The sequence below is a fragment of the Tamandua tetradactyla genome, chromosome 4, assembly GCF_023851605.1.
Source record: "Tamandua tetradactyla isolate mTamTet1 chromosome 4, mTamTet1.pri, whole genome shotgun sequence".
Classification (NCBI taxonomy): Eukaryota; Metazoa; Chordata; class Mammalia; order Pilosa; family Myrmecophagidae; genus Tamandua; species Tamandua tetradactyla.
The window spans coordinates 65039002-65058468 of NC_135330.1; the positions used below are offsets into that span (position 1 = coordinate 65039002).

General features: G+C 37.0%; 1 protein-coding gene across 2 annotated transcripts in view; it reads right to left on the bottom strand.

The window, feature by feature from the left end:
* LOC143680981 (voltage-gated delayed rectifier potassium channel KCNH1-like) overlaps positions 1-19467 on the bottom strand; it is a 50486-nt gene that overhangs the window by 11816 nt on the left and 19203 nt on the right. The window contains exons 2-5 of one of the 2 annotated variants that reach the window (XM_077157646.1): positions 9734-9857; positions 6093-6185; positions 5906-6001; positions 1685-2948 (exon numbers count right to left, since the gene is read on the bottom strand). In XM_077157646.1, coding sequence (XP_077013761.1) covers positions 5923-6001; positions 6093-6185; positions 9734-9857 — 296 coding nt within the window. In that variant the 3' untranslated portion in view covers positions 1685-2948; positions 5906-5922. Of the gene's footprint in view, positions 1-1684; positions 2949-5905; positions 6002-6092; positions 6186-9733; positions 9858-19467 lie in introns of those variants that run through there. The other variant, XR_013174279.1, reaches the window with a different exon arrangement.

Here is a 19467-nt window from a genome sequence, read left to right on the forward strand (position 1 = left end):
AATGTTGATGGACTGTGGACTCTGGGCCCTCTATATGATGAATGAAGGTTCTGCTGCTACAAAAAGGAACAATGTCGCGAGGCATGCAACGATGTGAATGAATATGTGGGACATCTGGTGAGACAAAATAAGTCGGAGCAAAAAACAACAATGGTATGATCACCTTTAGAAAATGCTTATAAGATAACAGGGACCTGTACTGTAAGCTTATAGAGTAGACACATTAAGTCTGGAGTGGTAATTACTATTTCTGGAATTTGAGAGCCTGTTTTATATATATAACCTGATATTTAGAGGTAAGAATGAAGCTGAACATTGGGGTTAAAGTAATTCAGAACACAGGGGTAAGGAAGACAGTGTCTATATTTTAAAACCACACATACTCTTTGAGACCAAGGCAAGAAAGGTTTCTTTGATCTATAACTGAAATTTTCTGTAGTGATAATCTAATTCAACCTATCCATATAGCTCATTGAACAACTGAAACACAGGAAACACAGAATAAGAAAGAGGTCCTTTAATCCTGTATAGATTATTGTAATGTGTGGAAACATCCTAGAGTATAGTAAGCAGATAACCAAAAGGTACTGGCAAAGTCCCCTGAGGGAGAGGAGAAAGACTAGGAAACTATTAAACCTTACCATCAGGGAATCCCCTGATACTGTGTCAAACTTTAGGGATACCCAAATCAATAGGCCATGCCCTCTATCGTGAGGCTTACTCTTGTTAAGCTTTTGTAGGTAGCAGAGAAGTTTAGATTACCAATAGGCATCCCTAAATTACCTCTGAAGGACCTCTGTGGTTGCTCAGATGTGGCCGCAGTCTCTATAAGCCCAATTCTGCAAGTGAAATCATTGCCCTTCCCCCCACCTGGGACATGACATTCAGAGGTGAAGGTCTCCCTGGGGACGTGGGAGAGGACTCGCAGGGATGAATCCACGCCTGGCACCATGGGATCAACAATTCCATCCTGACCAAAAGGGCGAAAAGAAGTGTAATCAATAAAGTATCACTGGCAGAGAGAGTTCAAATAGAGTCGAGAGGTGACTCTGGAAGTTGCTCTTATACAAGCTTTGGGTAGACCTTAATACTTGTCATAACCTGTCAACCCCCAACCAGGACCATTCCAGCCAATCCTAAAGAACACCAAGGGCAATTTAAAAGATTCCACCAGGGTTCAAGGCACTAGAGTAACTTTCCAGAAACCTACAACCTCCAGATGTGTCCAGGATCAAGATAAGTCCTGAAACCTAGTCCAGCCTCTCCAGAACATCAGATAGTTCCATCTCACTACCCCATATTAGTGACAGACCCTTCAAACAGCAAAAATTTAGAATTGCCATAGTCCAAACAACCCCAAAGAGAGGTATGGAAAGTCAAAGGTGATGGTGGAATTATATATAGAAGATAGGACTTAACATATGAATATGACTGCTGAATGATTAAATTGATATCTTTTTTAGTCACCAGTATTTTAGAGGAGCTAGAAGTAAAAACCTAAAATTGTGAAATTGTAACCCACGTCAGAGTCTGAAATATGTTCTACAACTAAATGTGGTGCTGTGCTTTGAAATTTATAGCTTTTTGTATATATGTTATTATTCACAAAAAAAAGAAGGAAAAAAAAAGTCAATGGTAATGAAAAAAAGCATTTAAGCCCTCTAGCCTCTTATATTCTGGAGCAGCTAGAAGGAAAAAATATGAGAGGATCATATGGTAGCCCACGACAAACTCTGGGATATGTCCTATAACTACCTGTTGAAGAGTGCGTTGAAAACTACTGCTTTTTTATTTCTTTGCTTTGTATATATGTTACACTATACAATTTAAAAAGTTAAAAAAAAAAAGGTACAAAGGAAACAATGCATGCATGAATGGTCAGTCACAAACACATACACAATCAGAAAGAGAAGGATAAACTTCGCCTCCTTATCCACATGGCTACTGTAGAAAAGGAAGCATTTGATATCCATTTGTCTGTGAAAAGGATACAAGGTCAATGACAGATCCTCTGTTAAAGGAAAATTGATAACAACCCCAAGAAAAACACAGCATCTGACTATCCAACAGATAGCAAAGGCTATTTCTCAAAGAGAGGCTCTTTCTTGGCTGAGGATGTCCACTGGGAGGGCAGTTCCAGGGTAGACTTCTGCTTTTCTGGCCACCTGTGATTCTTATCCCCTATGGAGCTCCTTTGGGTCATGCTGCAATGAACCTAACAACCTAACTTGACTTTGGGGTTCCTCAACCCTGATATCCAGGTAATAAAACAGCAAGACTCAGGTGTACGAAAAAATCTTGGCCCTCCATAAATCTTCCCTCACCCCGGGTCTTGCTGTAATTAGTCAACTGGGCATCCAGACCACAGTTATAGCAACAGAACTGATTAATAACTACTGTGCACTGGCTCTTGGGAAGGACTAGGCCATTCCGATACTTCCACAAACTAGAGAAGGGAATGTTCATCTTCACAAGAAAACAGACTGGTTGGTCTAGGGTCAACTTTATAGAGAAACGACAAATGCAGAGAGGATGAGATAGCAGGAGGGAGTGGTAGGCACTGGCTAGCAGGACATCTGTTATGGAAGCCCATTACCTGGGTTTGAGCCCTATCTCTCTATTCATTCTGTGTCTTGGCCACATCACTTTAACTCTTCTCAGAATCAGTTTCTCATCTATAAAATGGAGATAACAGACCTACTTTGGATTAAGTAAAAATGTACACGTCTGTTATACAGATCACAGATGTTTAAAACTATTACTTTCCTTTCTTCCTTCTTTCTACCTTTAAATTTTTCACCTGGAAGATTGAAATAATGAATCTCAATCACAGGGATGTTTAGATGATTTAAAAAGAGGATGTATCTCAAGGTGTTTAATGAAACTCTGAAGTTATCTCCAATCGTTCTGAGAGATGAGGGCCAGTCTCAATCATAACAAAGGGAAAGCTGAAAAAATCAATGCTTATACCTCAACAAAACTACAGCTTTCTTGAAAGGCATAAAACAAAAATCTAAAATAAATGGAGAGAGTTAAATTATTTGTAGATGAGGAAATTCAATTTTGTAAAGATTTCAAACCATCTAATATATAAACTTAGGAATATCAATCAGAATTTCAATTATTCCTTTTTTTTTCCTTTGGAACTTGGTAAGTCGAATTCAGTTCAAATAAAAAACGGGTATAAGAATGGCCAAGAAACTTTAAAATTTTTCAAAAAGACAAATCATAACAGGGACTACCTATGAAACTACAGTAATTAAGAGTTACTGGTGCTGGCCCCAAAACAAAGGACAACAATGGAAATAATAGTATCATTTATTGAGTGCCTACAAATGGGCCAGTTGTCTCACAACAACTCTCCGAGGTGGAATGGTACTATGATATTATTCCCATTTTAAAGATGAGGAAACTGAGTAGAAAGCATCTTAACCAAGCTCACATAACTAATAAGTTGCAAAAGGATTTGGGGAAAAGAATTGGACAGAAACAAGCCTGTCAAAATGTGGATATTAAGCATATGAAAAAGAGGGCATTTCAAATCAAAAAGGAAGAGCTGGAGTATTTCATCAATAGTGCTGGTACAATTGAATAAGCAATACAGAAAATTGCTACTTCACATAATACATAAAAATAAATTCCAAATGGTTTAATCTCCTAAATATTCTGATACCGAATTATAAAAGTACAAAAAGGAAAAAAGGAATTTGATAATTTAATAATTTTTTTTTAATTCCTTTAATTATACTATTCACTGCCGGTGAGGTGCAGTGAGTCAGACATTCTCACATTCTACATGTGAACTTGGAAGTGGGTTAAATTCCTCTGGAACACTGCTTGGTAAAATGTCTCAGGAACCTTAGTTCACATTCTTTGATACAGCAATTCTCAACTTCTAGGAAATAGCTCAAAATGTTGACAATATTTTGTGCACAACGATACTTCCCTCAGAAAATTCAGAACCTCACAAATACCCAACAGTACAGAAATGTCGAGTTAATAAAATACTTTCTAAAGTATATTCTTGAGGAATTTCAATGACAGAGATATTTTATAATAAAAGATTTTCAAAATATCACTAAAAATTGTATATATGTCAAAATTTCAATCGTCTATATAAAATGTGCAGAGACAAAAACTAGAAGGAAACACATCAAAAGTTTATAGTATTTGTCTGAGTCTTGGATTTTTTTTCTTGTTCATACCCTCATGCACTCTCCATAATAAAAATGCATTCATTTGAAAACCAGAAAATAAAGTTCAAGTTCATTTAGGTAACGACAATTCATTCTTTTAAATTCCAACAGGGGTTACATTTCTCTCTTGAGACTCCATGCTGCCTTAAAAGGTTGGACGTTTCACTCTACTGAACCACACATTTGATAGCAGAGGCAATCTGTACCTCCGCTGAGGGCTGACAGAAACCTGACATCCTCCCTCCCCTTCTCCCGTCAATTCCCGTCCATAGTCTGCCCCTCTGGCAGCCCCACGCTTTGCTCACTCCAGCTCGATGCCCTCAGTTTGACTCACATAATTTTCTTTCACTCATCTGTTCTGGGTAACTATCAAGTTCCTTCCAAAGTCCCTCCACAAACATTCACAGAGCGCCTCCTTGGGCCGGCGGGCACCTGCAGAAAACATTTCGGCTTCCGGCGACTGAGGAGACTGTGACCGGAAATGCTTCCTACTTCCGGGGCACCGTCTGGCGCTCTGGGCACAGCCAATCCATGGGCATGTCTCACAGCGTCCTCGTGCTCAGCCTATTCCCATTTCTGCCTTTGAGTCTCTCTAAACATCCCACGTGTGGGCATCTTTCCATTTCACCTGCCTCTTCTCCTGGCCATGCCACAATCACCTTGTTACCCGGATGATTCCTAACTGTCCGGCTCCCATCTCAACGCTGAAGCCAAAGGCATCTTCCTAAAGTGCCAATCTGAATATATGATTACCCTATTTAAAACCCTACAACACACAAGGCTGTGAAAGTAGTTAACACCACTGAGTTGTATATTTGCGGCTAAAATGGGAAATTTTAGATTGCATATATTTTACCAGAATAAAATTTTTTAAAACCATAGAACTGCCACAACATAAACCATAAACTCTACGATGGACTATAGTTAATAGTATGATATAATAATATTGTTTCATTCATTGTAACAAAAGTACTGCACTAATGCAAAGTGTTAATAAAATAAGGAAAACTGTGTGTAAGAGGGGATATATGGGAACTCTGTTCTTTCTGCATAATTTTTCTGTAAACCTACAACTTCTCTAATAAAATAAGTTAAATTTTAAAAGCCACAGCACCCCTTTCCACCATCTTCAATCCCCACCAACACTGCTAAGACAAATTCTAAAGTCTTTAACACGGCTATGTTACTGATCATTCCTAACTTCTTTAGTTTATCAGTTACCACTCATTTATTTATATATTTAATTACTCCATAAGCTTTGGTTGAGCAATTTCCAAGTGTCAGGCACTGTGTTGGGTCTAGGGGATACAGTCATGAAAGACAGACATACTCCCTGTCCTCATGGAAGTCAGTCTTCATGACAGTTGCTTTTTGTCTTGCTACTCACAGTGTGCTGTATGGACCAGTATCATGGGCATCCATGGGGAGCAGAATCTCAGGCCTTTTCCCTACTGAATAGAAACATGCATTCTGACTCACAGGTGATTTCCTATGCACCTGAAAGTGTGAGAAGTAGCTTTGGGTCTCTCTCCACTGTTGCCCTCTCCATGTGCAATTTGAAGCAATTGTGTAAGTTGGGGAAAACAGTATGAATTGATCAGTTAAATTGTTCCTCTCATGAATATTTGATAAGGTTCTTGTTACTAACTAAATCAAGATTTCCTGATCTCTCTTTCTGCCAAGAGTTAGTGTTTTTCCTATTGACTTACTTATGGTAAGCTGCTGGCTAAATGCACTTGTAGATTTTAAACCTTCTTGAGGGTTGCTTCAAGTAACAACACTCAACTGATGAGAAGAAGAAAAATCTAAACAGCAATAGAGAGAAAGAAGATGTTTTACTATTCCAACCACATAATGAAATAGTTCAGATTAGTCAGAATACTGTTCTTCTTGTACCTCAAAATTTCAAAGGAATTCATCTCGTAGTTCTCAAACGTCTGCCGTACCTTTTCAATTGTGTCTTTATCGGTCAGCTCCCCATACATAAAACTGCAAATCAACCAAAGAACTCAAGCAAGATCAACACGTATTTATCAATCTGTAAGTTTTGTTAAAGCTCTGTTCTATGTCCAGTACTGTGCTGTGCATTGTGGAACACATACACATACACACACACACAATGGAAACATTCATTAATTAAAAAAAAATTTACTGATTCAACTGTGAACAAGATTCCATTCCTTCTCCCAGAAAATTAACAGTCTGACAAGAGATGTGCCCTAGCAATTAGAAAACAGTCTGATAGGTGCTATGATGGGAGCACCCTCCAGGTACTACAGAGCACACAGAACATTTATTTAGATCGTCAGAGAAAGCTTCCCAGGGGTAATGACATGAGATATAAAGAGCAGGTGGAAAATAAGCTGGGAAAAGAACATTCCAGACAATAGATGAGCATATGCAAAGACACAGAGGTGTGTGATTCATTCCGGAATCCGAAAGTCCTTTAGTTAGTATGGCTGGAATGTAGACTATGAGAGAAAATTTTGCAAGAGATAATATAGAGAGGTAAGTAGAGGGCAGATCATGGAGGAGACTATGGCACTGTAAGTCATATAAAGTAATTTAAACTTTATCCCAAAAGCAATGGGGAGATACTGGAGGATTTTGAACAAAAAAAGTAACATAATCATGTTTGCATCTTGTAAACTCTGGGAGACTTTCTGATAAAGATGGCAGAGTAAATTTGGGTCAATGATTTTTCTTCTTCTGATTTCCAAACAAAATAAACAAGGAATAGAAAAAAATCACATAAATTTGCTCACCAACCAAGGAAAAGGGTACAATGTAATGCTCTACACATCAAGAAACAGGTAAGGAAAGAAAAAGATGATTCAGTCGCCATCTGTGCAACTCTCTTCCCTTGTCCCCCACCCCCACCCCAAGCAAAAAACAACATTGAGCTAAAAAAACAAACACATAGTTTTAAAAAAAAGTGAGATGATAAAATCCTATAAGGTTTTACTCTCTGTAAGAGAGTAAATACTTACAGTATTCTCTCGATCCTATAAATACTCCTCTTTGCTGCTCAAACTTAGAGAAAAGTAGACTAAGGAGGTAAATAAGCAGCATTAAAAAGAAATAGACAACCTCGGGATAGTAGAGGCTCCTACCTACTAAACTGTGCATTATCCTGAGTCAGTTATTGAATTAAAGCAATGGTCTGAAGGCTAAGATTTGTCCCTCTGGGAACAAGATACACCCCAACTAGGTAAGTGAACTGAGGCACTGGAGGACAAAATGTGTGAGGAGAAAAGCCATCCCACAAGAGAGCTGAGAGGTCCAAGTCCCCTGACAAGATGGCCCGTGGCTCCAGCAGGCCTTTCCCATGCCCAACCCCTCAGGAAAGACAAAACACTCACTCATTAAGTGTCCAGTAATGTAGGAACAGTGACATGCGTTCTTCCAACCTTCTATACCTGAGCATAGCTAATGTAGTCTAACTTTTTCTTCATGACTTGAGTCATGCATAGAACTTCAATGCTAAAAAAGAGCCTTGCAGCTTATCCAGTGCAATTCCTGATCCAAAAGCTGAACCAAGTCAATTGGCATGCTTAGCTTGACATAGGAATTGCCTTAGACTTGCTGCAGGCTTCAAAACACTAGCCCCCTTTAAGAAAAAAGCCCTAGCTGTTGATTTTATGAATTCTCAGTCACTTCTGTTACTTTATGTCCCTTCCCAACCCAAAAAGAGATGCTGTTATCTGTGGCTGTCACTGTGCCTATTACATGTAGCACTCTGCTTTTGGGTTGTGCCTTTACCAATAAATGAGGAAAGCAGATAACCAAGCTTTAGAAATTATCTTTAGAAAGAACAATAGGGCAAGAGTAAATCAGCCCTGCCTGAGAACAAGAGCATTTCTCCAAGGAGTTAAAAACTTAAGCTCTGCTATCATTTTATTTAGCCAGATTTTAGCTTCCTCCCACTTTCTCTGTCTGAGTTAATTTGCTGGATAAGTGACCTCTATTTCAGTGAAGTGATGGTTTATATGCTTCACAAGGTAAAACAAATCCCTGTAAAGTTGTCTTCAAATAAATAAGGCTTCAAATAAATAATTATACCCAGCTTTTATCTGTATTTTTTCAAGCAGTAGTTTTTTGGTAAGTGTAAGTTTCTTTTACCTAGGCATCAAATTTTAAATGCCTGCAATACAAGAAATAAGTAACGGAGGCTCCTGAGCTATTAGGAATATAGTTAACACAAAGGTATTTTTACTTCATTCTTAGAGAGGGACTTATCTACCCTCATATAATTAAATAAGTTGCTTAGAATTATGCATAAAAGAAAAGTTGTCTAAATTACCCAGTTACTTTATCTGATTTCCTTGAAGTGTCTAATTATAGCAGATTAGAAGCAAGAAAAGGAAAGAAGAGGCTGCTCAAATCACACTACACAGCAAAGCTCACACCCAAGATTTGTTCTGATTTTATATGTGTGTATACAGACATATATGTAGAAGATAGACAAGATGATATATAGGTAGAGTAGATAGATATAGAGATAAAGATGAAGATGTTTAAGAGGATAACAGCACTCCAGGAAAATAAAAGAATTCAACTGCATTACTTGCGACCTCTAATTTCTGAATCTTTGAGCAGTGGAGGAAAAAAAGTTACAAAAATTTTCCATTTCCTAGTCCCCAAAATGTAAAAGTTAAGAAAAATCAAAATATTTTCAAAACAATCAATATTTTTCACCAAACTACAGGTATTTACAGATTTAATACCATGAAAATGTAACTTTTGAAAAGAGAAAAACTATCTGTTTTCTTAGAGGAGCTTATTTCCTGAGTCGGCTGCTTTGAGAAAATGATTCCTCTTCATGCAGATACCCCTGCAGACAGAAGACTGTGAAGAAGGCAAGGGGTGAGGGGTGAGGGCTCTGCAGGAGGAAGTCAGGATCCAGGCTACATGCCTGGCTCAACATAAGAGAACACTTTGAAACAGCTTCCTAATGCCAGGTCCAGGGTGCTGCTTGGTTAGTAATCCTGTTAAATACACAGGCTACGCTGTTAGCACAACTTGCTTCTGCCTTTAAGGTAGAGATCAGAAAGAATCATAACAGCTTGCATCAGAGCATTACAAAATAGCGGTTCTCTCCTCTCTTTTTCTGATGTAAAGAATTTCGGCTGAGGAAAAGCTCTATGACCAAGGCCCTTGTTTCCAATATTATTTTGATTCTAAAATTTTCATAACTTTAAAAAAAATTAATCTTCCAAAAGTCATTTAATTAAATTTTCTAATTTACATATTTAATCTAAAGCTTTATCAACTTTTAAGTTCACACTTTATAGAAAAAATGGTTTTTCTGAATTTTTTCTCCCCCCATCTTGCTGACTACAAGTTCACCAAGGCTAGGGACTGTATCTTAAGTCTTCTTTGATTTTTCTAATGCAGTGGCTGACCTAGAAATGATATTGCAATAAATATCCTGATTGAACACCAAATGGGTGAAGGAAATTTCCAATCTAAGCCATTTCCTTTTTCCAAAAATACCACGACAGATTGTTCATCAGAACAACCCCAAACATAAATACCTGCAGGTACTGCTTTTTTGCATCACTTCTGCCCTGTGGTAGCCAGACAGCTTGCAAAATCCATCATTGCTATATACAATAGGCCAATCCACTATCTGGGCATTCCCCAGCACAAAATTAGTATCTGTTAAAAAAAAAGAGAGAGAGAAGAAAAGAAAAAGGCACATGAGACAAGACCTTAGTTGAGATTCTCTGAGGTCATAAAGTAATGCCAACCAATCGGGGTATTTGTGATTCCCTCCAAAATATAGAGCCTCTTGATCAGGAAAATAACAAAAGAATAGTGAGGAATACAAAAGAACCGTGCTTTACAACTGAATCTTTTGAATACACATGATAAGGTCATCACACATCAAGAAGTTAGCAATCAAGCAAGCAACAAACAATGCAGAAATCCAGTGGATTGCCATGAGTCATATTCAATCCCCAATTTATCTTCCCAGTGAAAGTACACTGATAATACAGAGCAAAAGAGAATCCAAAAAATCCAAAAGTAATTTCTTCTGGGCTTCACCTGGCATTTTAGTCTTTTGGCCAGAGCGACAGATCAGCCTTCTTGGCTCCAGCATGAGCCCACCATGGGGGAGAAGGTTTTAGAGAGGCAGAGGAAAGGAGACTGTGCACGGCCCATGGAACACACACATACCATAGATAACCATTGCCTTCGTAAGAAGTGCTGATCCAGCCCTGACACCAAATACTAATGCTTCATAGAGGCTGAGCCAAATGTTTGCAATGACAAAACCTGCTCACAGCCAGACACTGCATTTCAAACTCTTTCACAAGCACCAACTTACTACTCACTTTGACGTGAGTTTTAATTAAGCCATATATGGCTTAGTGTCTTCTCACTACTTCCCATAATTCTGAAGATCAAAAGTCCTCAAAATTTGAATCAAAAAGATCAAAAAAATATTTTTGGTACTCAGGAAATCAGCTCTCCCTCTTTCACTGTCAAGAACTTCGACTAAACAAACAACATCCAGAACTTAAACGTGGTACTTTAGCTTGACTACCTCTTCTCCACAAATACCTCCACCCACTGATAAAAAAAGAACATACACACACCGTAGGTTGTTATAAACTTACAGGGGTACGTTGTATAGGTAGAGTGAAATAATGGTGTTATATAATTTCCTTATTTAGCTGGGAGGTTTATTTAATTCGAATACAACCTTTACTATTTATTCACAATATGGGTAATTGTCCAGTCTCATCTCTATGGGGATGAGTAGAGGAATGGGGGTAGAGAAAGAATAACTAAATACAGTAATCTTGTCTTGATAATGATTTAACCTACTTAAAAGGAACATAGATACAACTTTTATGAAGTGAAACTGTAAACCTGCTGTGCTAGTTTGAATATGTTATGCACCCAGAAAAAAAACATGTTCTTTTAATCCAATCTTGTGGGCGCGACCTACTATTGGGTAGGACCTCTCGATTAGGTTGTTTCCATGAAGCTGTGACCCTGCCCATTCAAAGTGAGTCTTAACCTGCTTACTGAAGTCCTTTAAGAGGGAGATATTTTGGAGAAAGCACAGATGCTTGGAGACAGAAAATGTCCTGGGAGGTTCCAAGCTAAGAGACAAAATCTAGAGTTTGCCTGGGAGAAACTAAGGGAGGACCCACAGATGCTTGAAGAAAAATGCCCCAGAATAAGCCAGAAAGATACAGAGGAGCTGAGAGAGCCATTTTGAAACCAGCCCAGGAGAGAAGGGCCAGCATACATCTCCAAGTGCCTTCCCATGTGACAGAGAAACCTAAGACACGATTGGCATTTCTTGAATGAAGGTATTCTCTTGTTGATGCCTTAATTTGGACATTTTCATGGCATTAGAACCATAAATTTGTAACTTAATAAATCCCCTTTGTAAAAGCCAATCCATTTCTGGCATATTGCATTCAGGCTAGCAAACCAAAACACCTGCTAATTTATAAGTCTTCTTTTAATGAAAATCTGCAACCAGTCCTCCCCTCCCCCTTAAGTGCAAACTAGGTATGAAGCACAATGCAAGATGCCAGGAATGTCCAGATTGATGCAATATGGTCCCTGCACTCAAGGAAATTACAATTTTTCAGGACAAATAGACATGTGCACAACTAACTAAACAAACAGATAAGAAAATAATTAACTCTGTTTGAAGGAGGTTAGGGACTGCATCACAAAGGGGTAATGTCAGAACATGCTCCAGTCTAGAAGGATGAGTAAAGTTCATTTAAACATTTGAATGGCCAAGACATAACCAGCAAGGAGGGCGGGTGTGTGGGTGCAAAAACAATAGATAAAGAAATGAAAGCATGATCCCTGCCTTTGGTAAGCTCAAGAGGTTTTTAGGAGGAAGGGTACATTCGAGTCAGAGGAACCAATACGACCAAAGGTATGACAGCAGGGAACGCAGAGTGGACTTGTGCAGATGGACCAGACAGCAAGCAGGAAGGATGGTAGGAGATCAGCTCAAAGACCTTTGAGTATCAAAGAGCGTTGACTTTATTCTGAAAGCAAAATAAAACCCGCATCTTGATCTTCTCTCCACAAATAAACTCACATTTCTTAAACTGAGCTACTAAGCCTTAAAAGAAGTACAAAGTACAATAAATTACCCCTGAGTGTATATGAAGTCAAGTCAGCTTAAACATCTCTCTTGTTAATTCCTTGAAACAGCAGTTAATTTCCCTTGAACCACCTATAGCAAGAGAGGAAACAGATTACATTTTTCATAATAGGAAGTTATAGATGATGATTTGGCTACATGTGTTTACTTCCCTTCATATCCTAGACCCTACAATAAGATAAAAGTATATGAATTTAAAAGGTAAAATGGGGCCATGGTGGCTCAGCAGGCAAAGTTCTCACCTGCCATGGCAGAGACCCAGGTTTGATTCCCGGTACCTGCTCATACAAAAAAAAAAAAAAAAAAAAAAGGTAAAACTCCACAAGAAAATTAGAATTCGGTAAAAAAAACAAGTTGAAAAGAAAAACGACTATGAAAGACAGAAATAACAACATAGAAAACTGAGAAGAATTTTTTCAAATCCCTAATTAGTATCCTTGGAGAAATTCAAGAAGGTAATACATTCGTTAAACAAGAGTACAAAGCTCTAGGGGGATAAAAAGAGAGAGAGAGAATAAGTCAGAGCACATGTAAGTTAAAAATGAGTGACAAAAACTTTGAAGACAGTATGTTGAGTAAAATGTCAGAAACAAACAGACAAATATTATCATGTTTCACTCATATGTACTAACTATGACATACAAACTTAGACAACAGAAGTCAAGTGCATGGGTTATCAGGTTGGGGCCTATTGTAAAGGTTCCTAGATTGTAAGCTCTTATAGCAGTCACATCTACTCCAGAATTGAAACTGTATTTCTAAATTCTGAGATGCTGAGCTATTTGTGTATAATCTGGTCATTCCAAGGAACTTCAAGTATTTGCGTGACACCTGAGACTCAGAGCTCTGAAACTCTGAAACTAAGAAAGTAACCATTATTCCATACAGCAACTGTTTAAAAAGTTCAAAAAGTGATCAGACCTCAGCTAGTGATATGAATGAAGCTGATCTGGATAGGACTAAGGTAAATCAGAATACAGGGTAAAGAATGATATGATCTATATTTTAAAACTTCAACTTTAATATGAGACCAAAGGAAGAGATATTTATCAGATGCAGAATTTATATTTTTGGTAACACACTATCTAATTTAACTTGTATGATCAATTTATTCAAACACCATAATTATACGGTATCTGGAATAGGGAGTGAGATCTTGTATACAGGTTAGTGTGATGCTCCAACACATCCCAGAGAAATTTGGGCAGAGAATAAAAAGGTATTTGCAATGATCATGCATCTATGTGATGATGTTAAGAATTAATGATTGCATGTGTAGAATGGTATGATCTCTAAATGTTGGGTTAATTTCTTTTTTTCCGTTAATTAAAAAAAAAAAAAAAGAGAAGGGATAATTGGAGATGAAGGGATACAGACTGTACAACGGGACTGGATATAAAAACTCAGAAATGGACAGCACAATACTACCCAATTGTAATGCAATTATGTTAAAACACTGAATGAAGCTGCATGTGAGGTATAGGTTTTTTGTTTTTGTTTTTTTTGTTTTTTTTCTATTATTGTTTTAATTCTTATTCTGTTGTCTTTTTATTTCTTTTTCTAAATCGATGCAAATGTACTAAGAAATGATGAATATGCAACTATGTGATGTTATTAAGAATTACTGATTGTACATGTAGATTGGAATGATTTCTAATTGTTTTGTTAATTCTTTTTTTAATTAATAAAAAAAAAAAAGGTATTTGCAAAGTCCCCTTAGGAAACTGGGGAGAAAGGAGGAAATATTAAACTCCCCTACCTGGGAAATTTCCTGTTATTCTCCCAAGCATTGGGGACAACCAATTTACTAGGCCAACCCCTTTATCTTAGGGCTTGCCCCTGTGAAACATATTTCTGCAAAGGAGAAGGTAAATCTACTTATAATTATGCTTAAGAGTCACAGCCAGAGAACCTCTTCTATTGCTCCAATGTGGGCTCTCTTTCTAAGCCAACACAACAGTTAAAATCACTGCCCTCCCCACTATGTGGGACACGACTTTCATGGGTATAAATCTCCCTGGCAACATGGGACAGGACTCCAGGGATGACCCCAGGACCTGGCATCATGGGATTGAGAAAGGCTTCTTGACCAAAGGTGGAAAAAAGAAATGAGATGAGATAAAGCTTCAGTGGCTGAGAGATTTCAAACAGAGTCAAGAGGTTATTCTGGAGTTTATTCCTATACATTATATAGATATTCCTTTCTACTTTATGGTGTACTGGAGTTGCTGGAGGGAAGTACCTGAAACTGTTGAATTGTATTTCAATAGCCATGATTCTTGAAGATGATTGTGTAACGATATAGCTTTTACAATGTGACCGTGGCTGACTGTCCATTTACCCAGGGTATGGACAGATAAGATAAAAAATAAGGATAAAAACTAATTAAATAATAAGGTGTGATTAAAAGTAAAAAAAATAGACACATTGCAATACTAGTGGTCAATGAGAAGGAAGTGTAAGGGGTATGGGATATATGGGCATTTTCTTTTTATTTCTTTTTCTGGGGTAATGCAAATGTTCTAAAAATGATCATGGTGATGAATACACATCTATATGATGATAAAAAATTTGAATACGTAGATGAACTATGTGATGCCTTCGACTGTATACTTTGGATGATTGTATGCTGTCTCAATATATTGGAAAAAAAAAACTGCATTAATTCAGGGGCATAAGGGTAGTTCAGTGGTAGAATTTTCGCCTGCCATGCTGGAGACCCAGGTTCAATTCCTAGCCCATGCCCTTCCCAAAAAACCAAACAAGCAAGGGAACAACAAACAAGAAAACAAGGACTCAACAGATGGTACTGCAATAAAGGGATACTCACATGGAAAAAGAATGAATGTGACCCCCACCATACAGCATATAAAAATAAAATAAAATAAAAACTGCACTAAAAAAAAAGAAACTACTGCTGGTTGAGTTTTGGTTCAGAGATAAAGAATAACATCCACAATTATCTGAGAAGGTTATTAAGATGTTCCTCCCTTTCCAATTAAAAAATGAGTGACCATGAAAAATTCAACATAAATACTGGAAGATTTATGTTTATTTATGTTTATTTAAAATCTCACAGAAAGTAGAACAGAAAGAGAAAAAGACAAGAAACATAAGAAAAATAATACACAGAGGATCAATTCATGTGGAACAACATGCATCTTAATGGTAACAGAACAAAAACAACACAAGAAAAGGCCAGAAGATATTTTTTAAAAATAATTAAAACAATCAAGTGTGAGGCGTGAATAAAGATATTTTCAGACTAAGGGAATTTATTTCCTGCATATTCTTCTTAGGATGTGTACCAGCAAAATGAGGGAGTAAAGAAAGAAAGACCATAACATGGGAACCAGGAAAAAAAATTGGCTCCAAATTTAGAAAGTAGAGAAGAAAGCTAATATAAAGCATCCAACAGATGATTCAGAGAAGAAAAGTTTCAGAGGACAGCTACCCAGAGGTAAAGAAGGTAGATAGTCTGATGATATTGCTGCTATTCAACATATAAAGGCTACAAAGATATATAATTTAGGAGCTGGGGCAGGGAAAGGAATTAGAAACATAAAAGAAAACAAAAAAATGTACAAGAAAGATAACAAAATCACACTATATCACATAATTGCTATAATAATGTAGACAATTTCCAATTTTTTTAACAAATTTATAGTCAAAGCATGGAATATTTAAATGATCACAATATCTGACTGTAACTTCATCTATTCCAACACTATAAAAATACAGATGAAAAAAGTTAAGAGATAAAGAGAGAAATCATGAGATGGTACCTAAAAAAGAAAGGTATAAACATATTACTTAAAGTTTCAAAGATGACCAATGAAAAAGTAATATGATTATATTAGGAGAATGGCAATAGAGAATACATAGAGATAAAAACTCAAACAAATTAACAGAAGTCAACAGATAATATCTAAAATTGATAAATTTGGAAATAGTTGTGATGCATGTTAGAGATATGGATGAAACTATAAGAAGCTAAAATTAGAAGCTGTGTCTCTGAGGAGCAGGATGGAGGAACAGACATAGCCATAAGATGATTGCTTTTCTTTATAAGCTCTTCAATATGATTTTTAACAATTAGCATATATTTGTTATAAAAATGACATGTATACTTCATTTTTTATTAATTTAATCTGAAAAGACTAATATATTGATTGAATTTTTCATTTAGTAAGAAATGATGAGATAGCCTTACCCTGATCAAGAAGCATCCTCCCAAAGAATCTTTGAAGAACCAGCAAGGGCTCCAGAAGCATCTTTCTCTAAGCTCCAGGAAAAAAGTTAAAGGACTGCAGTAAAAGAATAAGAACTGCATCATGAAAAAGCTTCTTAAAAGTGGTAGGCTCTCTTGGCACCATGGCTGGCCCCACACATTTTCAGCTCAGCACAGAACCAGTCTGTACTCCCATTGTGGATTCCTGATCTGGGTTCCAGAAAGAGCAAATAACCCTCATCTCATACTGGAAACATGTATGCCTGGCCCAATCTCTTTAGTAGTAGCCTGAGGGATTCACCACCCCAGAACTTGCCCTGCATGTAGAAGGCAGTTCACCAAGCACTCCTAAAGAATATAGTGTGAGATCATAGGGGAAGGAATTGCTGGCTGTCCCTTAGGGAAGAGGAGACATTCAGAACTATGTAAATGGGGAATTCCTAGGGCCACATGTTCATGCCCAATATAAGACAAAACAAACACATGCTCAGAAAGGGTTAGGGCAGCCCCTACACTTTGGTTTTAAACTGTTCTCTAAACTCTTTGTATGAGAGTTTATTCCCTAAAGGAGAATATACACACAGCTCAATCTACAAAGACTGGGAAAGGCATTTTCTTTTATGCTTCTCCTTCCTTTTTCTAAATTCTTTTTATTTTTTTATTAGCGCCTGCATTCAAGAAAACCTCTGTAATAATACTAGCTAGATAAAAACTTAAGGAACAGACATCTCAGAGTCTAAATTCCAACAATAACATATCAAAATATCCAGATGTCAACAAAAGATTTAAAAACATACAAAGAAACAGGAAGTGATGGCCCAGGAAAAGAAGAAGATTAAAGCATTAGAAACCATCAGTGAGGAGAAGCAGACGTGGGACACATTAGACAAAGACTGAAATAAAGATCCTAAATATGCTAGAACTAAAGGAAAACATGGACAAAGACCTAAGGGAAATTGGGAAGATGATAGATGAACACAAAGAGAATATCAGAGAGAGACAGAAATTATGAAAAAGAAACAAACAGGGCTGAAGGGCACAATAAGAGAAATTAAAAATTCTCAAGAGTGATTAGCAGCAGATTGGAGAAGGCAGAAGAAAGAACCAGTGAACTTGAACATAAAACACTGAAATCATCCAGTCTGAGGAGCAGAAGGATGAAAGAATGAAGAAAAGTGTATAGAACCTGAGGAATCTGTGGGACACCATCAAGCATACCATTATATGCATTGTGGGAATTCCAGAAGGAGATACATAAAGGGCAGAGAGAATAATGAAAGAAATAATGACTAAAACTTCTCAAATTTAAAGAAAAGCATGAATATACACATCCAAGATACTCAACAAACTCCAAACATAATAAGCCCAAATAGACCCATGCCATGGCATATTATAATCAAATTGGCAAATGTCAAAGTTTGTTGTTATGAGAAAATTCTGAAAGCCACAAAGGAGAATAAACATGTCACACACAAGGGAGTTTCAATAAGATTAAGGGCTGATTTATCAACAGAAACCACAGAATGAAGAAGGAAGTGGGAAGAAATATTTAAAATGCAAAATTTTCCAACCAAGAATTCTATACTGGCAGAGCTGTCTTTCAGAAACAAAGGAAAAATAAAGATATTCCCAGATAAACAAAAGCTGAGGGAGTCTGTCACCACTAGACTAGCCCTACAAAATATGTGGTTTGAAAGGAAAGGACAGTAGCAATTGACTGAAGCCACGTGAAGAAATAAGGATCTCCAGTAAGGATGACAACCTGGGTAAATGTAAATGTCAGTACTGTTGTATTTTTCATTTGAACTCCGCTTTTAACTTCTTACAGGATCTAAAAGGCAAGTACATGAAATGTAATAATGAATCAGTGGTTTTGGACTCAGTGAATAAGCATGTAATTGTGACAAGATCTACATAAAAGTGAGAGGGATAAAGAGGTATAGGAACATAGATTATATATACTAATGAAGTTAAGTTGGTGTCAAAGCAAACAAGATTGTGATAGACTGAGGATGTTAAATTTAACTCCTATGGTAACTTATAAAGAAAGTATTGGGGAACATGCAAACTCAGAGACAGAAATTAGATTACAGGTTGCCAGAAGTGGGGGATGGGGGAAAGGGTAGTTAAGGCAAAATGGCTGTAGAGTTTCTGTTTGGGAAAATGGAAAATTTTAGTAAGGGGAAGTGGCAATGGTATCACAATACAGTATATATGGTTAATCTCACAGGATGGTTTATGTTTGGGAGTGGTTGAGCTAGGCAAATTTATGCTTCATACGTGTTTAAAATTTTTAAGAAGAGCAACTGAAGAGACCATACATGATCATACACTAAAGACAGTACATGACCCTGGATGGAATCTAACAAGGAAGAAGAAAAGGCTCAAAAGAACAATAATGAGATGCATGGAAAAGTGAGAATATAGATTATAAGCTATATGTCAATTTCCTAAGTTTAATAATTGCACTTAAGATGGATACATAAGTGTATACCTTTATTATTAGGTAATGTATATGGCAGTATGGGTTGATAAATAAACAGACAGATGTAAAGAAAGATAGATGGATTGACAGTTTGATGGAATGATATAAAAAATGTGTCAGAATGTTAAAATTGGTATATCTGGGTATTTGGAGGGATAAGGGTACATTGGACTTCTCTGTATAGGGTTTATATTATTTTTGTAACTGACCTATAAGTTTGAAAGTTTTTGAAAATAAAAAGTTTAAATTAAAAAAAAATGATAGTATACATCTCAAGCTCCAAATATCACTGCAATTCCTCATAAAGATATTCTGGTCTTCTTTTAAAGGTATTCGTCATTCCTCAACAATTCCCACTGTCCCTTATTGGATACTGCAACCTTACCTGAGAAAAAAGCAAGTG